Source organism: Labeo rohita, chromosome 7 (assembly GCF_022985175.1).
Source record: "Labeo rohita strain BAU-BD-2019 chromosome 7, IGBB_LRoh.1.0, whole genome shotgun sequence".
NCBI classification, from domain to species: domain Eukaryota; kingdom Metazoa; phylum Chordata; class Actinopteri; order Cypriniformes; family Cyprinidae; genus Labeo; species Labeo rohita.
Genome location: NC_066875.1, coordinates 43599716 through 43625237, shown reverse-complemented (window position 1 = coordinate 43625237; position 25522 = coordinate 43599716). Strand labels below are relative to the sequence as shown.

The window sequence follows — 25522 nt, the reverse complement described above, 5'->3', positions numbered from 1 at the left end:
AGACTAGTGCACTGACAAAAAAAAAAGCTCTTTTACACTGACAGCTGATATCTGCTCTTCTCCGGCCCCATTGGACTCATAGAGTTTGATTCATGCGCTTCGTTGAGCGTCTGCACGGCCCCTGAAAAAGACTGATGCTGGGAAGGGAATGATAGATGGGCTGTTTGATGGAGAGAGGCACTTTGGCTGGGAATCAGAGAACCGGGGTGCTGCTCGCAGTCAAATGCATCACAGCTCGCAGACTTGTGAAGGGTTCTGCTCTCTTTATATTAAAGTCTATAGAGAGATCCGTCAGCAGACGCTCGTTTATCAAAGACAGAGAGACTGTCACTGTGTCAGACTTCTGAATCGCTAACGGCCAGAAAACTGGGGTAATTATAGAGCAGGTCTGATAGCACGACATTGCAGTTTTTATGGATTTGTTTACATTGCACCCAATCCTGATTGTTTTTTCCCATTATAATCTTCCAAGATGTTGTCTAAGTAATGAAAATGGATCCTTTTTTCAGATAGTGGAGAAATTATCCAGTTTATCTACATGAATTTAATTACTTTCAGTAAACCAGAATATATAGAAATATATAGGCCGTCAAAGATGAGTTGGTTTATCTACTTTTTTACAAACACACAGTTTTTAGCTTCACAAGACATTAACTGATAGACTGGAGTTGTGTGGATTATTTATATTTAGCTGTTTGGACTCTCATTCTGACGGCACCCATTCACTACTATGTAATGTAATGTTACATTTTTCTAAATGTCCTCACCCTATGGCCTTTCAAGATGTAGATGAGTTTGTTTCTTCATCTGAACAAATTTGTAGAAATAGAGCATTACATCACTTGCTCACCAATGGATCCTCTGCAGTGGATGGGTGCCGTCAGAATGAGAGTCCAAACAGCTGATAAAAGTATCACAATAATCCACAAGTAATCCACACTACTCCATCAATTAACATATTGTTAAGTGAAAAGCTGCTTGCTAGGAATAAACAAATCTTTCATTAGAGTCATTTATTCATAATACTTCTTTCTATAGTAAAAAAGTAATCTTGTCTGAATCACTAGTGAAATATGCTTAGATCAAGCACTGTTTACAAGTGAAAACAGTCCAAAACAGTTCAGAAACAAATATGTGGGTGGATTTTGAGGTGAGAGGACGATAGGAGATTGTTATTATGCATTATTATTATGGACTCATATTTTGGCCAGAAGTGATGCTAAAAAACCTTGATGGATTTGTGCAAACACACAACTTTTTGCTTAATAAGATGTTAACTGATGCACTGGACTGGTGTGGATTACTTGTGGATTATTGTGATGTTTTTATCAGCTGTTTGGTCTCTGATGGCACCCATTCACTGCAGAGGATCCATTGGTGAGCAAGTGATATAATGCTACATTTCTACAAATCTGTTCAGAAGAAGAAATATTATATAACTCATCTACATCTTGAAAGGCCTTAGGGTGAGGACATTTAGAGAAATTTAGCATTACATTACATATTATTGAATGGGTGCCGTCAGAATGAGAGTTCAAACAGCTCATAAAAACCTCACAATAATCCACAAGTAATCCACACCACTCCAGTCCATCAGCTAAAATCTTGTGAAGCTAAAAACTGTATTTGTAAAAACCAAATCCACCATTAAGGTGTTTTAATGGCTACTAGTCCTCTATCCATAATATTTCCCCCAGTGAAAAAGTCATCTTGTCTGAATCAGGAAAGAAATATGCACAGATCAAACACTGTTTAGAAGTGAAAACAGTCCAAAACAGTTCATAAACAAATATATGGGTGGAGTCTGATGTGAGAGGACAACAAGGAGTGGACTTGTGGATTATTGCGATGTTTGGACTCTCATTCTGACGGCACCCATTCACTGCAGAGGATCCATTGGTGAGCAAGTGATGCAATGCTGTATTTCTACAAATCTGTTCAGATGAAGAAACAAACTCATCCAGATCTTGAAAGGCCTTAGGGTGAGGACATTTAGAAAAATGTAGCATTACATTACATAGTAGTGAATAGGTGCCGTCAGAATGAGAGTCCAAACAGCTAAATATAAATAATCCACACAACACCAGTCTGTCAGTTAATGTCTTGTGAAGCTAAAAACTATGTGTTTGTAAAAAACAAATTAATAATTAAGGTGTTTTAATGCCTACTTGTCTTCTATCCATAACATTTTTTCCAGTGAAGAGGTTTTCTCATCTGATTCACAAGAGAAATATACACATGTGAATGGATTTTGATGTGAGAGAACAACAGGGAATGTTTTTAATCAGCTGTTTGGACTCTGATGGCACCCATTTTCTAGGACCCATTGGTGAGCAAGTGATGTAATGCTACATTTCTCCAAATCTGTTTGGATGAAGAAACAAACTCATCTTGGATGGCCTGAGGGTGAGGACATTTTCAGCATTTTGGGGTGAGCTATTTCTATAAGCATTTTTATTATTTGCTTAAGGAAGTGTACCTGGGAGGGCAGTCCAGCAGGTTGCATGGCCGAGGTTGACTGATCGGTTTGGAAAGATGATGACAGACCGAACGAGGCATCTCTTGGCCCTCTGACGTCAGACACTGAACCTTCTTCATCTGAGTACCTCTGTTGCCACAGGAAGCGCTGCATGTGCTCCACTCACCCAAACGCCACTCAAACTCTACAACCCGAAAAAGACAGAGAGAAATAAACATACTATTTAAACTGATCAAAAGACATTAGATATCTACAGATGAAGTCAAAAGTTTACATACACTTTGCAGATTCACATAAAAGTTTACATATAGTCCACAAGATAAAATAGTAGCTGAATTTTATAAAAATGACCCTGTGTTACAGTTTACATACGCTTGATTCTTAATACTATGTAGCTACCTGAACGATCCACAGCTGTTCTTTTTTTTTTTTTTTTTTTTGAGTTCATGAGTCCCTTGTTTTTTCTGAACAATTAAAATGCCTGCTGTTCTTCAAATAAAACCTTCAGGTCCCACAAATTATTTGTTTTTTCAGCATTTTTGTGTAATTGAACCCTTTCCAACATTTTGAGATCCATCTTTTCACACTGAGGACAACTGAGGGACTCATATGCAACTACTACATAAGGTTCAAACACTCACTGATGCTCCAGAAGGAAAAACGACGCATTAAGAGCCAGGGGGTGAAAACTTTTTGAATTTGAAAATCAGGGTAAATTTAACTTATTTTGTCTTCTGGAAAACATGTAAATATATTCTGCAGCTCCTGAAGGGCAGTACTAAATGAAAACAATATGATATTTAGGCAAAATAGCAAAAATTTACACATCCTCATTCCGTTCAAAAGTTTTGAACCCCCCCCCCCCAGCTCTTAATCCATCATTGTCCTCAGTGTGAAAAGATGCATCTCAAAATCATACAATCCTTGTTGGAAAGGGTTCAAATACACAAAAATCCTGAAAAAACTAATAATTTGTGGAACCTGAAGGACTTTTCTGAAGAACAGCAGACAGTTTAACTGTTCAGGACAAACAACGGACTCATGAACAACTATCACTAAACAAAAAAAAAAAGACACAGTACTAAGTATCAAGCGTATGTAAACTTTTGAACAGGGTCATTTCAACTATTATTTTCTCTTGTGGATTATATGTAAACATCTTTTATGTAAAATGTCTTATTCAGGTCACTACAAAATTAAAAATAACATGCATTTTGTATGATCGCTCTTATTTTGACAAAATAATTAACATTTTGTAGATTCTGCAAGGTATATGTAAACTTTTGACTTAAAATGTATATACGATATGGCACCTATATATGCTGCATGTCCAGACATGAAGCCTGTGAACTGCAATTATAGTGGATGAAACGGGTACGGCACGAATCAATATGATGGCATCAGGAAAGCACTTTCAGAGAAGCAGCACTATTACTCAAGTAGGCTGCCAAATCGCCTGATTCAAAGTGAGAGGTTATAGAGGCCATTTACTAGCCCTTAAAGGTTTCTAGGAATCAGGGCCTGAATATCTACACTATCGTCTCTGCCTTTTAAAATTCCTGGCATTGTGCGGGAACTGAAAGGAAGACATGCAGCTTTAACAAGACACAAATGAGCTTTCTGAGTCTGAGCGCTTGGTTTTTGACAAGACAGAACTGAAGTCCAATTCATGTCCAAACCTTCAACATAGCGCAGTCAAGTTTTACTTTCCTGTCTATTCTGGGTGTTGGGTTTCATCAGAAGACTACAGCTATTCATCATTCACACACTTTTTTTTTTTTTTTCGCCTTCACATCGAGAGTGTGCATCTAATGCTTGAAAATGCTGCCTACGCAGGCAGCTCACTAAGATTTTGGGGGAAAAAAACTAATTGCGATTTTGCATGTTTAGTGTAAAAACAGCATTGTGGTATGCTGCACAGATCACGTGGCTATCCATACATGCATACAGTGCACACTGCACAGTGAGCTGTAGTATGTATTTCTAAAACTAAAGAGAGCTCTGAGTTTCTTCACCCATATTGTTTTTATTCACACTAACCCTGTGAAAGCACATGAATCCATGCCGTGAGACGCTGCTGGTTGTTGGTTTGTGTTTGGCACTCGTATCGTCCGTCAAACTTCCCTCCGTGCGTGTTCATTTCCAAGACTCGTCCCCCCACCAGCATGCGGTGGCTCACGCCTGGACTCTGCTTCAGGGTCTGGTTCTGATACGACCACTTGATGGGCTTTCTGTGACTGGGGACCACCGGACAACCTGAAGAGGTTATGGGTGAATTTTAAGAGGAAATGGGGTTGACATCTGTCATTTGTAATTAGACTTAAAAACAAGACATTTATTCACTGAAGTGTGCAAAACATGCACTAAGAAGAGCATTTAGACTCTTAGTCTTACAGGAAATCTGAACTTTTACACTCAGAGAAACAATAAGGGGCTACAGCAGCATACAGTAAACTCCAGTCCTTAATTAGCAACTTGCTAGCAATTCATGTTTTTGTAATTTTGTAGTTAGCCAGGTAAAATATCTTCAAATCCTTCAAATACAACACATTTACTCTGTGAAACAAGTGAAATTGCCAGTGTGGTTGAAAAAACAAAAAAACAAAACAATCCTGTTTTAAGGATTTTTACATATTTGAATTAGAGTTATAAGTAGTTAATTAAAACTAAAACCATAAAAGCACTTCCTTGAAATACCTGAAATTAACATTAATTGAAATCTAAAATAAAATAAAATAAAATAAAATAAAATAAAATAAAATAAAAAATATTTTCTAAAAACACTAATTTAAATGTATTTCAATAGTACATTTCATCCTAGATTTTTGAATATACTTTTATACTTCCTGAATAAATAAATAAATTAATTAATAAAACAAACAAACAAAATAAAATTATTCAAAATATATATATATAAAAAAAAAAAAACATAACTGAATCTAAATAACACTGAAACACTGGACTGGAAACAAATACAAAACTATTCATTAAAATGCGATATTTAAAATGTTTTTTAAAGCCCTTATTTAACTCATAAATCAAAACTATGAATTTTATGCTTTTCTAAAAACACTAAATTAAATGTTTTTAAATTGTACATTTCATCCTAGATTTTTAATATACTCTTACACCTCCTGAATGAATGAATGAATTAATTAATAAATTAACAAAACAAACAAATAAAATACAAAAATAAAAAATAATTCAAAATATAAAAATCATAATAGTACCTCAATGATACTAAAATAACACTAAAACACTGAACTGGAAACATAAAAAAATAATCATTAAAATATGATTTTCAATGTTTTTTTATTATTATTTAACTTAATAAAACCTTAATTAATAAATCAAAACTATGAATTTTATGTTTTTCTAAAAACACTAAATTAAATGTTTTTAAATTGTACATTTCATCCTAAATTTTTGAATATACTTTTACACTTCCTAAATAAATAAATAAATAAATATATAATTGTATTCATAAATTAAAACTATTAATTTCATGCTTTTCTAAAAATACTAAATGAAATTTATTTTAAATAGTACATTTCATCCTAGATTTTTGAACATACGGTTACTCTTTCTGCATGAATGAATGAATAAACTAATACACAAACATTTACATTCCTCCTTTTTTTTCTTTTATTCTAATTTACATATAAATAAGGAAAGTATTTGTGATAAATAATATTAATGTCTGTAGGTGTAAAAATACTTTAGATGCGATAAACCAATAACGCATGAACTTTAATATACAATAAAAATGACAAATTATGTTGGCAGGACCAATAATTAGGGGTTTAAATTTCAAAACAAGCTTATCACTCTTAAAAATAGATTCTTTATTGCCATTAATGGTTCTATGAAGAATCTTCAACATCAATTGCACAAAAGGTTCTTTATAGTGGAAAAAAGTTCTGTAGATTATTAAAATGCTCTTCACACTAAAGAAAAAAAGTGTTTTTTGAGGAAACCCAAAATGATTTTCCTATGGCACTGCTACAAAATAACCCCTTTTGGAACCTTTATTTGCAAGAATGTATCGTTTAAACCACATGAAAGCACTTTACCTATCCGTAAGGTATCTCCAGGTTTAACCGTGATGCTGGTGCCGATCACAGAGGCCATCAAAACCCTCTTCCTATTCATCTCCTTTGAAGCCTGGTGCTCAGATTCGCCCACAGCTCCTCCTGGCATCAAGACAGCACTGTGTCATCAAACATCTCACCATCAAACGCAATCAACCAAAGCATTCCTACAGGTAGATTGTTCCTTTGATGGTTGAACGACCTCAAGTAGCTGAATTATTACTCCTAGTTAGAGGTTTTGCCCAATCGGCGGAGAGATTACAGCCCGTTTTGACTGTGATGGAGACAGAAATGAGCTCAATTAATGAGATACGGAGGAGGAAACTCATGTCATCTGAGGCCATCTAAATGCCTTCTGTTTGAGGCCTATAAGATCCCCAGAGACAAACGGCTTCTATAAAGAGGGAAATATTTCTTCATTTTGCCTTAAAAATGGATTTTACCACCCCTGCAGGCCGTAGGTCTCACGTTATTCCTCAACGAGGCGCGCCAAGCGATGCCAATATCAATAAGCGACTCGCAAATCTCCCGCTGAGTTCGCTGACTTTGTCGGAAAGCGAGCCAACCCACAGAGCGCGGTTCACTGAGCAGCGAAACGCTGTCGTGCGAGGATTTCCCTGTCACCCGGCGAAGTGTGGACTGACATACGGCCGCTGTGGGAATCGCTACTCACCCGCCACACGTAGCAGGCTGGAGGCCACCGACTTTCCGACGCTGTTGGCAGCCACGCAGGAGTAGGTGCCGTAGTCTTGCGGTGTGAGGTTTCTCAGGAGCAGAGATCCGTCCGGGAGAGGGCTGGCGCTGGCGGCCAGCGGACCCTCCTTGCGGTGCCAGCTCACTGTTGGCCGCGGGACACCTGTTCAGAGACAAACGGCAGGTCGCTCTCAATCAATCAATTCACACTGGAGCCTGGAGCTGACGCTAATCACCGCTTTCTTTGAGGAGGGTACACTTTAGGTGTCCTGTTACTTTTTAAAGGTGTTTGACAGACAAAATGTATGTTGATAGAAATGTCAGATATTTTACAAGAACTATTATTTAAAATAAAATTAGCATTGCAGAAAAAGACGGTGTTTTTTAAACACGTCAAACCTCGCCCTGAAAACGGTGATTCTGAAAATATTGATTGTGAAAACTATTTTATTTTCCATTTTTATTTAATATTTTATATTTTATTACCTCATGACTTTCTAGACTGAATAATATAGAATAACAAATAAAATAGTTCAGCAAAAATGTAAATAAATTATGAATTATGACATAACAACAACAATAACAAGCACTGGTGATAATAACAATAATAAAATTGGATATTCTTAATATTTTTTATTTGCATTTCATTTTATTTTTCACTTTATTTTATTTTTAATTTTCTTTATAATTCGGAAAGCCCCAAAAATGTTATTATTATTATTAATACCATGCCAACATAAAATAATAATAGTAACTATTATTACTATTATTATTATTATTATTATTATTTATAATTAATAATAAAAACTACTGTTGTTGTTATTATTAATATTAATTATAATTAATAGTAAACAATTATCATTGTTGTTGTTATTATTATTATTATTATTATTATTACTGTTGTTGTTATTATTATTATTATTCCATTTGTGTTTAATGATTGATAAATAAAGAAAAAAACTAAAACGTTTCCAGGGTTGCCAGAATAAAAATAAAATAATAAAATAAAATAAAATAAAATAAAATAAAATAAAATAAAATAAAATAAAATAAAACATTAAGTGAATAAAATAAATAAAATAAAAAATGAAATATTAAACAAGATGAAAAAAAATACTTTAAACTTCAGAGCTTCTCAATTAATATTTTCTAAAAATTAGTTGAAAATAATAAAATAAAATAATATTAAAATAATTATTATTTAATAAATATTTAATGTTTAATTTTTTTTAACTATATATAAATAAAAATCTAGAATTATAAAATTAACACAAAAAATAAAAGTTCATATAATATTTACCTAGCATATCTAAACTAAATAACAACATATAAATATAAAATAAATACAAAGAAAACATAAAAAGCTTCAGAGCTTCTCAATAAATATTTTCCTCAAAATCAGTTGAAAATAATCAAATAAACTAAAAATAAAATAAAATATAAAATAACTATTTAATGTTTATGACCAGAATTGCAATCAAATCAAATCAAATCAAATATTAAATAAAATGAAGTAAATAAAATAAAATAAAAAATGAAAAATAAAAAAAATTAAATGAAAAATAAAATAAAATCATTTATATAATATTTAGTTTGACCTTTTTTCACAGAGTTTCACAATTACCATTTGAAATAGATATATATTTAGATTTTCAGACCCTATTTTGCACCCCATACAGGAAAAGTGCCAAACGCACTGGTCTAAAAACAACTTTCTCAAAAACAAACCTAAGCTCTTGACAAATCACTGAACAGGGTCCAGTATTTAGGGGCAACTGCTATCGTGCCCTTAAAAGACTCATATGTCAACATCAAAGGCCGCGCCGAATAAATCAAACCGCGGAAAATGTTGATTCAAAGAGCAGATCAACAAGAGGCCAGCAGATTGCCACGAATTACTTGTACAAATGGGCACAATGAATGCAAATTGCCTCCCTCCAACCAGTTCCCATGAGACGCCCCCGCTGAAAATAATGAGCAGCACATGGATTGGAGTCTGAGTTTTATGGTCCCCCGTTCTGCCGAATGGAGACATTAGTACTGACATACGGCCGTTAGTCTGAGAGCCAATGAATAGACACACTCTTAGGAATGGAAAATCACATCGGAGGCCTTGAGGTGTGTGTGTGTGTGTGTCAAGCACACACGTGGGCACTGACACACTCTGGCACCAGTAAACAGTCAGGCATGCCTGCAAAGATGGCAGGAAGTGATGTTGTTAAGATGTAGGTAGGATTAATAGCGGCCGCCGCTGTGACCTCTGCTTTCTTGGAGCGGGAAATTCCACCGGGAGCAGAAACGTACGCAGGAACAATAACTGCGTGATGATGATGAAAAAATGGAGCATTAAAAAAAGATATATTACATACAAAATGTTTATCTCTACATGCTGACCGCCTACTGACTGCACTCTCGTACAAACACGCGCTCCGTTCCAATACACATTAGGTTTGAAAGCAGTCCTGCACGGAGCACTTCTACTTCTTTCTTTGGCTTTTAACCAGTCGTACAGAGAGTTTGAAAGTAGTACTTTGATGCCAGTGATCTTTGTTCTTGCTATTATTGTGATTTTCACCATTCCTGGTCTTATTCATTTATTGATATTATTATTTAAGGTTTTGTATTTATTGGTGTAAAGCACATTGGTCAACTGTTCTTATGTTTAATGGTGCTAAATAAAAATGACTTTGATAATACCTAGCAATTCTGGCAAAGCATTTTAACTATATCAATTTAGAAATGTAACATGAACAGAAAAATTAAAAGAGTTTGTACAGGCTCATGATAAATATTTTTTCACAAATATTTTTTGGACTACTAAGTGAAGTAATAGCATGAAATAGTAAAATACAATAAAAAATAATTAATTTGATTGTTTAATGTTTGTTCTAGACAACAACAGAATCAGGAAAAACTAGAACAGTTTATATAATATTTATAAATATTTAAATAAAATTAAGATTAAAATTAAATAATACAAAATTTTTTTTTTTACTTCTGTCAGTATTTTAAAATTATTTTATTTTATTTTATAAAATAAAATAATAAAATAAAACAGTAAATAACTATATGAATAAAAAAATTAGAATAAAATTAGAATAAAAATAAAGTTTGTATAATATTTACCTAGCATATATAAACTAAATAACCTAAACAACAATATATAAATATAAATTAAATAAATAAGTGTAAATGTATAAAAAATATAAAAAGCTTTGGAACTTCTCAATTAATACTGAAAATAATAAAATAAATTAAAAATACAATACAATACAATACAATAAAAATAACAATTATTTAATGTTTATAACTAGAAAAATAATATATATATATTTGTATATATAATATACAAATTGTTTAATTTGTTCTACTGTTCCAATAGCTATGTTGTTAATATTATAACAATATAAATAAAAATATATATATATAAATTAACAAAAATAAAACAGTTCATATACTATTTAGTTTAAACTTTGGAACTTAAAAAAAATAAATAAAATAAAAATAAAATAAAATAAAATAAAATAAAAAAAATAAAATTTAAAATAAAATAAAATAGAAATAAAATAATAAAATTAGAAAAAAAAAAAAAAAAAAAAAAAAGATGATAAAATGAACAAAATAATAAAGTACATATAATATATAGTGTGATCCTCTGAGCTGATCACAATCAATATTTACCATTTGTTGATTAAAAAAAAACATAAAATAAAATAATTTGTTTATTAAATGTTTATTGCTAGATTATAATAGAATTAGAAAAATACACATTTTATGTGCCATTTTTTCCTTCTGTTTCAATACCTGGCTATGAATATAGCGTTTTAACTACGTAGTCAGGCTGTTAATAAATCCAAGACAGCAGATGAATAAAATTATTAATACTATTTTTTTTTATATAAAATTATACTTTTTAATACTGGAAAGCATTATTGAAATAGTTTTGATTTATTAAAAAAAAACTCTAAAGCTGTACTGATGCACAGGGTTTCTACCTATGTAGAGCTTTCCAAAATCAGTCACTTTTGAGGTCACATAGAAGCTGTCCATGTAGTCAGCTCACTAGATTTTACAACGGAGCTACTGTTAATGCCCCGCATGATGAGCAGACTGAATTCTGCTCTGTAATTGCGTGACCTGGATCAGACGATGGATGTATCCGGGTGTGTGTGTCCTCTAACAACACATCTCTCCACACCATCAGCTAAACTACTCAATTACAGTATCTCCTTACACCGTTACCCACAACGCACTGCTCTGTGGCTGCCCATGCCGTCCTTTCTGTCAAAGCCAACTGGATGGGTTCATCAAATCCTGTTTATTCATCTCAGCGAATCAGATGGTGATGAAAGCATGAGAGAACACCTGACACTTGTGGCTTTTTGGCCATTTGTGAGGCCAATGTTAACAGCAGGTGTCCTTTGCATCAACCAAATCACTACGTAAACAAGTCCACATGAATAGCGATGACAAGTGAAAACAGACACAACGACCTCAGAGACCTTTGTTTATATAAACAGGCAAATAAAAAGGAGATGAAAGAGAGGATAGTGTCCAGTTTGGGAAGACTGTAAGGCATGAATGACTCAAGAATATCACAAAAGTCTCATTTCAGGGTATTAGGGAACAATGAAAATATGAAATACCATAATTACATCTGAATTATATGCACTAAATTCCATTAGACTGCTCACTGCATAGGTAGAAATCTATAGACAGCTCTGTAAAATGTATTTTAGTACAATCGAGCAACAGGAGCTCTGTTTTGCTGCAGTAGACTGACGTTTGTAAATGACGCAGCACGGCATAAATCCCATCGAAGGGCCCGGCATCCTGAACGCCCGTTGACTTTACACACCATTTCTGTCCAATTAGCCGAATCTTTCACCAAAACCACATGGACAAGAGCTATTAAGCGTGGGATATGCACACATCAAACATGTTCACTTTTCACAGTGAAGTATTTAGATCATTTGAAGAATCTACATTAACGCCGCACTGGAGACTGCAGCAAGGCGCAATGACGAAAAGAGGTTTTCTCGCGAAGATACACATTAGTGCGATTAAAGCCATAGTCTGCAATTAAACCAATGTCTGTTTTTTATACATATTGTATGATAAATATGACTTTTAGCTTTTATTTATATAGATAGATAGACAGATAGATAGATATACAGATAGATAGTCAGAATTCAGAATTACAACTACATATTCTGGTTTACCTTTATATATTCTGATTTAACTATAACTTATAACTATAACTATGTTCTAATTAACTTCTATATAGTCATGATTTACATTCATATATTATTTGTATCTATATATTCAGACTTATACTATATATTCTGATTTAAATGTATATATTCGGATTTATAAATATATATTTTGATTTACTTTTATATATTCTGATTTACTTCTATATATTATTATAATTTAAATTTTTATATTCAAAATTATGACTAAATGTTCACAGTTTACATGTATATATTCTGATTTGTATCTATTGAGAATTATAAATATATATTGATTTATTTCTATATATTCAGAATTTCAACTATATATTCTGATTTACATTTACATATTCGGATTTACTTCTATATATTCACAATTTAAATGTACATATTCAGAATTATGATTACATATTCACAATTTACATATACATATTCTGATTTACTTTTATATATTCATAATTTACATTTATATATTCAGAATTATGACTCCATATTCACAATTTACATTTATATATTCTGATTTATTTCTATGTATTCAGAATCACAACTACATATTCTGATTTACATTTATATATTCTGATTTACCTCTATATATTCACAATTTAAATGTATATATTTAGAATTACATATTCACAATTTATATTTATATATTCTAATTTGTATCTGTATATTCAGAATTACAACTATATATTCAGATTTGAATGTATGTTTAAATTTATAAATATGTATTCTAATTTACTTTTATTTATTTAGAATTACAACTACATATTCTGATTTAAATTTACATATTCTGATTTACTTCTATATATTCACAATTTACATTTATATATCCTGATTTGTATCTATATTTTCAGAATTCAAACTATACATTCTGATTTACATTTACATATTCTGATTTACTTCTATATATTCATAATTTACATTTATATATTCAGAATTATGACTCTATATTCCCAATTTACATTTACATATTCTGATTTACTTCTATATATTCACAATTTACATTCATATATCCTGATTTGTATCTATTGAGAATTTTAAATAAATACATTTATTTCTATATATTTAAAATTTCAACTACATATTCAGATATTCTATATATATATATATATATATATATATATTTTTTTATTGTACTCTCCTAGGCATTATTATTTCTGCATATTAAATTAAGAACAGCAGATACTAAAATATATACTTTCATATTTGTATTCATTATTAATATTTATTTATAAAATATAGAATATAGCGTTCAGATGCAAAAGCCTCTAAATCCATCTGACGCTTTTCTTTAAAATGGGCATATGTAAATTATGTCTGTAAATTATGACTATATATATTTATGATTTACATTTATATATTCTGATTTTATATAATTAATATATAATTACTTTATTATTTTTGTATAAAATTATTATTATAGTATAAATTATAGTATAATATATATATTTTGCATTGTCCTAAATTTGTATTATTGTAATCTCCTGGGTATTATTATTTCTGCAAATTAAATTAAGAACAGCAGATAGTAAGATATATACTTACATATTTGTATTCATTATTAATATTTATTTATAAAATAGATAAATTATAAATAATTTCTACAGAGTTCATAAAAAAATACATTATACATTAAATTATTTATGAAACAACAAAGCATTTATTTCTAATATAATTATAATTTTTGTGTAATATTTTATAATATTTATATAGGTTTTGGTGGAATATAAATGATGCCATTATGTTTTCATGACATGACATTTTTCATGACATATTTTTAAAATATAATTTCTTATTTTTGTTTCGACTGTGAAGTTTCATATTCCCAGCGATCCATCTGTAAATCATCCCATACCTTTGACGGGGCACTCGAGTGTAAGGTTGGCATCTAAATGGACGCTGACAACCCCTCCAACCACCACCTTCAGACTGCCACTCTTCACATCTGAAGTGTTTGTCCGTGAGGCAGCGATCGTGGGACTTTCTGTTTATAAAGAAATAAAAACCCAACAGCTCACACTGTATACTGAACAGTCATTACAGAGAGCAACAGTGTGTAATGTCTCACCAGCCAGCAGAACTAGTGTTGTCTCTGAATCAGAGCCCAAATCGTTGGTAGCGGTGCATCTGTAGGTTCCCACATCACTGGCGCCGGGGCTGAGGATGTGTACTTCTCCATCGCTGTCCCACGATACCCTGGGGAAAACAGAGAACACAGTTTTATTGCATTTCCCATACCCACATATGTAGCATTAAAGACCCCTGTGATGAAAATCAAGTTTTAATGTTGTTTACATGTCTATCTGGGATTTTTAATGCGCTTAAAGATTTGCATATTCATGAATACACTTACACTAACTAAGGCAATGGTGTAGAATTATATGCAATTTTATGCATGAAGAAATTTCCACAAAAAGTATTAATATGTAATTTTAATCCTCAAAGATGAGTTCAAGGATATATTTAGTGACTGCAGGAGGACTTTAAGCAATAAGAGACCAAACCGGGTTGTATCTGGGTTAAAACAACAACTGCTTTCTATGTATTACATACTGTAGATGAAACCACAGGAGCTCAATGCACCGCTCTGTGCCCTTTCACTGAAAACACACACCGCGATTGTGTCTTAATCAAGTCACACCATCGGATCAGGTCGAGATCTAGTTCGATCTCTCATTTCCTGTATATCAATCAGAGGTTTCCCCCAGGAGTTTCCCTACAGCAATCAGGAGTCCCAGAAGAGCCAATCAGAGGCAGTGTGATGGACTCTCAGAGGTGTTTATATACCTGATTAAAGTGTTTACTGTGCAGACGCCATTGTGCGAGTCTGGGGGACTGCTCAGGGACTTCATCTGACACTTCTGACAGACTAGTGGGCCTCCGGAGTAACACTAGAGAAGGTATAAGCTTAATAGCTATTTTCTCAAAACTAGAAAAAAAATCAATTATTCTATTTTTTATACATTTTAATTACTAATTCATTTACACTGAATTATTAAAAATGACTTTTACTAGTTCATGCATTCCATGATCATCAAACCCATTATGTTAAATAACTATAAAATGACAATTAAATATTTATATTAACATTTAATATTCGTATTAAATGGGACTTGTCAAAACACTTATATATTGTTTCTCTTTTGTTGTTTTGATTAGTTCTATTGTCCTCATTTGTAAGTTGCTTGAGATAAAAGTAAGTGTCTAATTTCTCAAGTTAATATATACAACAGGGCCAAAGGCGTCCCAGGGTAAAAGGCGCCTTTGATATTATTTTCCTATTATTAAAAACGTGGTGTAGCAATTTCCTAAACAAAATTGTCTGATCCGTGACACGATGGCGGGCAACGGCACAAAGCTGATTCTGTGCTTACTTGATCTAATATTTGATGTTTTTAAAAATGTTTTAGATTTAAGTAGCAAATGAGTCGCTAAATTATTCACTATATCTTGAGACAAATGTCTTCTTAATTTTTAGTTTTGTTTAAGATCATTAAAACAGCAGTTTTTAAATAACAAAATATGAGAATATGTAAAAGGTATTTGGGGCAAAAAGTGCCCTTGCTGTTGGGGCTAAAAGGCACAATAATTATATTGATAATTAATGGATGACTGACTTTTCCATTTGTTAACATGACATTGTTAGATTCAGATGGTAAGTATCATATATTATGTTGGGTGTCCATATTAGAAATAATCACCATGTTTAGAATGAAACCATCATATTTAAAAACATGATATTAATCTTAATTATATATAAAAAAAAAACATTTGTTGTTACTACTGTACTGGGATCTCCTTCAGTGCTTTCAGAATCTTTACATTTTAAAACAATTTTGTTTCTGTGATTTAAAATACATGTTTTATATTAACAGTTTAATGACAGTATATTTATTGAAAAAAATATTTTATTTATCAAAATAAGCTGAAAATAGTACAAACTTTGCTAAAGTGATTGTTTTGAACAAGTATTAACTTATACGTTATTAAAAAAAAACATTATTTAGCTAAAGTATTTTTATCAACACTGTGTGCCTTGTGTGTGGGGTAAAAGGCCCCTTGAACATTATTATTCAAAACTGTAGTGTATTCAGTGTCACAAGATTCTCCAGAAATCATTCTAATATGCTGATTTGCTGCTCACAAAACATTTCTGATTATTATCAATGTTGAAAACAATTGTGCTACTTAACACTGCAGACACTGTGTCATTGTTTTTCAGGGTTCTTTATGAAAAGAAATTCAAAAGATCAGCATTTATGTGAAACAGAAGTATTTCTTTCATTTACTTTTTTTACTGACACACACACACACACGTATTATTTGAAAAGTACTATTTGTAAGAAACACAAAGTTGTTGCCAATATGAACAATTGAAAATCAATCACTCAAAAGGCTCGATTTCAGCGAGGATGCTCCCTCAAAAGACTGCTGCCTGTGTAGACAGACTCAGCATGGAAGCTCCCTATGTTTTGGAAGAGAAACAGAGTGATTAATAAAGTCAGAATTGAGAGCTAGAAACCTCCAGTGTGCAGTGAGCTCTCCGTCCACTCCCACCCAAAGCCACAAAGAGACGCCGGCACAAAATGTGCATTGTATCCCGTCCAGCACACATCTCATGAAAGCCCACTCATTCAGAGCCACTAATAAAAACACAGCAGCTGAATCATGTCTGAAGTATCGAACTCATACAAAAGATATCATCTCAAGTGTGATGGCACGTCTGGAGCGACTCACAGGCACAAATGTGTGCGCAAAATCAACTTTGGGACAATGGCAGCATTGTTTCCGCAATCACAAACATTATCCCACTTGTACACTGTACATGCCACATTTAATGAAAAAAAATTAGTAATGATCGCAAGTCGCCTTTGGGAAATTTGAGCTTGCATTTCAAATCATTTCAGATGATTGTTTTATCTTGTTTTATGCATAAACCTAATTTTAATGTTTCTTACCAAACGTAATTCAAGACATATTTGTCTGCACGAGTCTAAAAAATGTTGTCTCTCAAGTTCATCTGATGTTTACATATTTCTTACTGGAAACAAAGTAGGAATGCTGATTAAAAAGATTTTTGAATATGTTCAGTGTTCCTGTGTTGACTTGCTCTGTTTCCTGTTGAAACAGGAAGTTGGACCAAGTTTTGCTATTAGTAATCAGAAGTATAAAAAAACTAAATATGTTTTGTTAATTGAAATAAAGCTGAAATAACAAAGATCAGTTTAAAAATTCAAACTCAAAAAGGTTAAATGAAAACCAGAAAAGTTACCTTCACTACAAACTTAAAATTTAAAAGGAACATGGAAAACACCGGAAAATATTACATTTAAATGATTATACTCTTAAATAATGAATTTATTCTAATTACTAGAACAGAAATTAAAGCTAAATATAAATATTTAAAAAAAAAAAAAAAAAAAAAATAAAAAATAAAATATAACAGAAACTAGAGAAGTTGCATTCACAACTAACTGAAAAATATTTAAGCTGAAGAAAATCACATGAAATTATTACATTTAAATTATTAAAATATGAAATAATAAAATTACTAAAATGACTAAAATATATAAAAGCTCAATATCTAAATTGAAAACTGAAAATATAAAAATATGACAAAAAATATTAGATGAAAAAAACAAACTTAAAAATTGAATAAAATGGAAACTAGAAAAGTTACACAGAAATTATATTTTAATTATTAAAATATTAAATAATACAATTCCTAAATAATATTACTAGAACAGAATTAAAGCTAAATACGAATATTTCAAAACAACAACAAAAATTACAAGCACACAAAATTACTAAAACTGAAATTAAAAACTGAAAATCGAAAAATAAAAATATAAAAATTTAAACTTATTTAAAGTTATTTAAAGTTAAATATAAATATTTCAAAACTAAATAAAAAAATGACAAAAGCACATATAATTATTAAAACTGAAATTAAATACTGCAAATATAAAAACTTAAATATTAGATAAAAAAGTAACTTAAAGGTTAAATGGAAGCTAGACAAGTTAACTTTGCAACTAACTAAAAAAAGTTGAAGTTGAAGAAAATAAATTATAACATTATTAAAAATATATTAAAATTGCTAAATTATATTACTACAACTAAACTTAAAGCTAAATATTTGTATTCGCAAACAAAAAAGCATAAAATCAGTAAAACTAAAATTAAAAACTGAAAATATAAAAATAACAATGTAAGATGAAAAATTTGACTTAAAAAGGTTAAACGGAAACTAGAAAAGCTACATTCTCAAATAACTGAAAAATATTTAAATTGAAGAAAATTACATTAAATTATTACATTTAAATTATTAAAATATTAAAATTGCAAAAGAATATTATTACAAATGAAATTAAAGCTAAATATTTATACTTCAAAACTATAAAATGACCAAACCACAAATTGCTAAAACTAAAATTACAACCTAAAAATATAAAAATAAAAAAAGCTAAAATCTAAATAAAAATTCAAATATTATATTATTATATCTTAATAACCAAGACCTAAAAACCATACATAATCTAGATACGGTTTTGATGGGTTTTTTTTACTTGTTTTAATGGAGGAAATCATAAAGATGATTGCTTAAAAACAGAGCAGCATCATTAATCTCCATGATCCAAGTTATCATTCATTTCTAAAACACAAAAAGTGCAGGTTAAACTCCAAAGTTTGATACTTCAAGTTACTTCATGTTTTAAATTATTAACAATATACACTGTGTGAGCAACAGTAACAGTGCTGCTTACTCTAGAATTACATTTTAAAGCTAAACATCAATCTTCTGTAACCAGACGGAGCAGAAGCTGCAGCGGTTTAAGCGTGAAATCCCGTTCACAGCTCTAGGAGTAAAGCAACCTTGTTAGGATCTGATTTAGACCGTCGCAGCGGTGCCAAGACACATCTGAGCGAAAGAGCGCAAAAGGGTGAGACTTCACACAGCTTTAGAGTCCGTGAACGTCAATCACCTCGCCTGTGTTTTGCTATACTTACGGCCAAAAATAAGAAGCGCTATGTAAGCGCCACAGCAGAGAGACGGCCCTGGGGCCACGAGCGGCGCGGATGGGAAGAGAATAGAGATCTACGGCATCACACAGAGCCATGCGTCTTCACACGTTTCACATGAAATGACTTCTTTTCATATTAACTCAAAGACGCTCCCAGTTTACCCAACATGGAAAAGAAGAAAACTTTTTAAAATGTATTATCAAAATACTCCACACTGTTTTAATGTGACTTGACATCAGATTCAAAATGAGACAAAATGAAACATTATTTGAAAGGGTCTGTTTAAAACCTTTATAGGATTTGGAAACCCACAATCACATATTTTGAGATGATGAAGACTCTCCTCTTTTACACTGACCAAAATTATAAACGCAACACTTTTGTTTTTGCCCCCATTTTTCATGAGCTGAACTCAAAGGTCTAAGACTTTTTCTATGTACACAAAAGGCCTATTTTTCTCAAATATTGTTCACAAATCTGTCTAAGTCTGTGTTAGTGAGCACTTTCTTCTTTGCCGAGATAATCCATCCACCTCACAGGTGTGGCATATCAAGATGCTGATTAGACAGCATGATTATTGCACAGGTGTGCCTTAGGCTGGCCACAATAAAAGGCCACACTAAAATGTACAGTTTTATCACACTGCACAATGCCACAGATGTCGCAAGGTTTGAGGGAGCGTGCAATTGGCATGCTGACAGCAGGAATGTCCAACAGAGCTGTCGCCTGTGAATTGAATGTTCATTTCTCTACCATAAGCCGTCTCCAAAGGTGTTTCAGAGAATTTGGCAGTACATCCAACCGGCCTCACAACCGCATACCACGTGTAACCACACCAGCATCTTCACCTCCAAGATCATCTCAGACCAGCCACCCGGACAGCTGCTGCAACAATCGGTTTGCATAAGCAAAGAATTTCTGCACAAACTGTTAGAAACCGTCTCAGGGAAGCTCATCTGCATGCTCGTCGTCCTCATCGGGTCTCGACCTGACTGCAGTTTGTTGTCGTAACTGACTTGAGTGGGCAAATGCTCACATTCAATGGCATCTGGCACTTTGGAGAGGTGTTCTCTTCACGGATGAATCCTGGTTTTCACTGTACAGGGCAGATGGCAGACGGCGTGTATGGTGTCGTGTGGGTGAGCGGTTTGCTGATGTCAACATTGTGGATCGAGCGGCCCATGGTGGTGTTGGAGTTATGGTATGGGCAGGCGTATGTTATGGACAACGAACACAGCTGCATTTTATTGATGGCACAGAGATACCGTGAGGAGATCCTGAGGCCCATTGTTGTGCCATTCATCCACGACCATCACCTCATGTTGCAACATGATAATGCACGGCCCCATGTTGCAAGGATCTGTACACAATTCCTGGAAGCTGAAAACATCCCAGTTCCTGCACGGCCGGCATACTCTCTGGACATGTCACCCATTGAGCATGTTTGGGATGCTCTGGATCGGCGTATACGACAGCGTGTTCCAGTTCCTGCCAATATCCAGCAACTTCGCACAGCCATTGAAGAGGAGTGGACCAACATTGCACAGGCCATAATCAACAACCTGATCAACTCTATGCGAAGGAGATGTGTTGCACTGCGTGAGGCAAATGGTGGTCACACCAGATACTGACTGGTTTTTGAACCCCACAATACAGTAAAATTGCACATTTTAGAGTGGCCTTTTCTTGCGGTCAGCCTACGGCACACCTGTGCAATAATCATGCTGTCTAATCAGCATCTTGATATGCCACACCTGTGAGGTGGATGGATTATCTTGGCAAAGGAGAAGTGCTCACTAACACAGATTTATATATTTGAGAACAATATTTGAGAGAAATAGGCCTTTTGTGTACATAGAAAAAGTCTTAGATCTTTGAGTTCAGCTCATGAAAAATGGGGGCAAAAACAAAAGTGTTGTGTTTATAATTTTAGTCAGTGTACGATAAAGTGTTATTTGTTAATATTAGTATTAACTAACATGAACGAACAATAAATCCATTTATGACACTATTTATTAATCTTTGTTAATCTTAGTTCATAAAAATACAGTTATTTATTGTTTGTTCATGTTAGTTCACAGAACATTAACTAATGTTAACAAATGCAACTTATGATTTTAATAATGCATTCGTAAATGCTAAAAATAACATTAACTAAGATTAATAAATGCAGTAGAAGTATTGTTCATTTTTAGTTCATGTTAACTAATGAACCGTATTTTAAAGTATTACCAATATAACTAAAGTGCATGGAAAGACTAATTGCTTGAAGCATATTCACCTGTGTTATGTTTGATTTTACATAATCATAATATTATATGCACAGACCACAAACGTATAAATAATTAGGACTTATTTTTATGTATTAATTTATATATATGAAGTACTATATTAATGAACATAATTATTTATTAATTAATAATATAATAATTAATTTATATCAACATATATAATATAACTTAAATTATTAAATTATGATTTATTTTTAGATTGATATGTTAATTTGTAAATGTGTACATTATGCTAAAGTCTATTTACTTTTTCTGTATGTTGTTGTTATAATAATTATTATTATTATGATTATTATTTTATTTTTATAAAATTAATACTTAGTTTTTATGTTATTATTATTATTGTTGTTGTTGTTGTTGCTCTTCTTCTTGTTATAAGATTTTATGTATATTTTAATTTATTACAATTAAATTTAATTTGGGCAGAAAGGGGTTAATGTTGGAGGAAAAAATGACAATTTGGAATAGTGTGAAATTTATTTGTAATTTGGAAGGATCTCCATATAGCTAGACGTTTTTAAAATATCCCCAATACCTGCAGCGAGAGAAGAATAACATGATCTAACTGTAAATATGACTGTGTAGGAGTGGAATGTATTCATTCCGGGTTGGCACTGGGCTGGCATGAGTTGGCAGTGACGTTATATTTGGTTTTGGAGTCAAGTGGCATTGAACAGCAGTGTTTTGATGGCTGCAGTGATGCAGTAGAGACCGCACACAAACACGCCTGTCAACAAAAGAGTGGGAGGCAAATGATTTGGCAGCTCTGAGCAATACTGTGGTCAAAATAACTGGGGTATAATAAATAAATAAAGTATTATAAAAGAACTGTGCATGATCCAAAAATATAATAAGACAAAAATGGTTATAGCTGAAAACGAGATTGTTTCCCTCAGTTGAACTTTCTAAAAAACGACAAAAAAATTTTTTATTCGTACTTGCCAGATAAATTCTGTCAAGGATCTAAAGAGGACATGACATCAACAATCATAGAAACAAGCATCCATCAATAAAACTAAATGAATCTATTTAATCCCAACTCCAATAAAATTAAATCTGATTCCAATAAAATCTGATAATGGATGTGACAAGCGGCGAAAATGTAGCATAAAACCAAGCTGTCAAAATCAACATCTGCAGGGTAATTCTACAAAACGAGTTCCATTTGTGTCTTCCTTATAAACTACATATGTAAAAATGATTTTCCACAATGATTAACTCATGTCAGCTTGTCAACACACACATTTTGCTAAATGCATCAACAAAAATACAACTTTATTTGACTTTATGTATTTTTATGTACTTTTCTAAAACACCTGTTTCCAACTTAACATAAAATAACATAAGAAATAAAATATATGAAACATTTTATATATATATATATATATATTCATATTCAATGTTTCATATTTTATGTTATCATATATATATATATATGTATATATATATATAAAATATTATAAATATTATATATTTATAATAGAAAAATTGATTTTTTTTTCTTTTTGACTGTGGTAATTTGTACACGAGTTTTTTTTTTTTCATAATATAATATAACATAACATAATATAAGTATTTGGGGAATATAAATTCTGCTGCATAATAGAATTTTTTTTTTTTAAATATCTAAAATATAATTTTTATTTTTCCTTCTGACAGTGGTATTTTATATTTCCTGAGGTTTTTGCATAATATAATATAATAAAATATAATATAAAGTGCAATATATGCAATCTTATATATAATACAATAATAATATAAATAATACAATTATATATATATATATATATATACACACACACACACACACACACAATCTTATATATAATTCTAATTATATAATTATACTATATTGTGTATTATTATCTTATATAATTATATTAAAATGTATGTATGTGTGTATGTATATATATATATATTTTATTTTTTCTCTCTCAATTTAAGACTGAATATATTTCATACTTAAATTTTTAATCAAATAATGTTTTTTTTAATCAAATAATGTTTTGCTGTATTTGTCAAGTAAAAATTACATTTTCAGCCCTGTTAAACGCCCTTTCACCTTTCTGAAGGTCACTCAACATATTAAAATGTGCTAATTCAGCATGAGATGGCACAATGCAATTAACATTTTATTATTATTCATCTCCTAAAATGCCTAAAATCTCAAAAATGTACTTCAGAACCACTTTATCAAACTGGAAAAAGCATGACCCTACAGTCCAAGTCAAAAGTGACCTCTGAAAGTCATAGCGCTTCAATATTTGATAATTCACCTCAGGGCTGCTGAGTTTTCAAGCCAAGACTGCAAAAAGAGGCATGAACACTGTTTGCTCAGCCATGTCTCTTTCAGGTCCCATAGCGCACGCCAGGAAGAGGGGCAGACAATGTTTGGCGACTGTCTAGGCGGAGGCTATGTTAAGGCTGTGAGCTGGACAAAGCCGAGTTACTAAGTCAATGTTTTCAATGACGGTATTTAACAGTCAACAGTATAGAGTAGACGATTAGACCACAATGCGACCCCGGAGAGCAAGCGAAAGAAGCGTAGCCAGTATTTCTGACCCCAACAGACCGCATAACGTGAGATCTGGGGTGCTCCGGAGGTGAATATTTGAGTGGGTTGGTGATTAACAGGCTTTTGGAATACGCGGTTGCTCAATCAAGATCAGTCACGGCTGGACTCAGAGGTACACAGGGAGTCTTGTTTTCTATAAAGAGAGAAAAAATGGCTTTTCGGTGTTAAAGTTGAACTCTGCTCGTTTCCAACATCATCTAGAAGAACTGCGGTTGATAATAACCCAAAAAAAAGAGGAAAGTCATGTGAATTCCAGAAGATTTGTAATCAAACACTGTACTGGTGTGTTCAAGTAAAGACGTCTATGCCAATAGTTATATTTTGAGCCACAAAATGGAGGCACAAAATTAGAGGAATGGAAAGAACATTTCATCTAAAACTGATAACTCTAAATGTTACATAAAAAGAGAAATATAGACATATAATAGCCATCATGTACACATACTTACACATTTTAAAAAAGGGATGCACCAGTATGCAATTCAGGACGATAGAACCAGTGTTGTTACTAAAAACTAAAACTATTAAGAATTATTTTTGTCTTGGCAGCCAACTGAAATAAAATCAGTTAGGAGTACTAAAATTACAAAACATAAAAGTTAAATATAAATATATATTTAAAAAAATAAAAAACTACAAAAGCACATATAAATAAATTGATAAATAAATTAAATAATGCTAAATACAACTATTAAAAAAAAACTAATAAAAAATGATAAAAGCACATAACATCACTATAACTTAAATTAAAATCAAAATGGAAGATATAAAATATAACATAACAAATCTATATATTAAAAATATATATATATATTTATATAAATATTAAATGAAAATCAGAAATGTCTTGGCAGCCAACTGAGATAAAATAGGTTGAAGTTGAAGTACTAAAATTACAAAAAATAAAAGCTAAATGTAAACATAAAAAAAAAAAAAAAATACAAAAGCACACATAAATAATAAATACAAATATTAAAACAAAATAATAAAAATGATAAAACACATAAACTCACTAAAACCTAAAATGAAAATGGAAGATATAAAATATATATTTAAAACATTCTATATATACATTAAAAAACAAAAACAAATAAATAATTTATATAGATATTAAATGAAAATCAGAAATGTTGTCT

At 31.7% G+C, this 25522-nt stretch overlaps 1 protein-coding gene across 1 annotated transcript in view; it reads right to left on the bottom strand.

Moving 5' to 3' along the window:
• The window catches only part of adamtsl3 (ADAMTS-like 3), a 239481-nt gene that overhangs the window by 19244 nt on the left and 194715 nt on the right, over positions 1-25522 (bottom strand). Inside the window, exons 22-27 of the mRNA XM_051115284.1 lie at positions 14563-14690; positions 14350-14478; positions 7244-7426; positions 6553-6672; positions 4520-4735; positions 2480-2663 (exon numbers count right to left, since the gene is read on the bottom strand). Coding sequence (XP_050971241.1) covers positions 2480-2663; positions 4520-4735; positions 6553-6672; positions 7244-7426; positions 14350-14478; positions 14563-14690 — 960 coding nt within the window. The remainder of the gene's footprint in view (positions 1-2479; positions 2664-4519; positions 4736-6552; positions 6673-7243; positions 7427-14349; positions 14479-14562; positions 14691-25522) is intronic.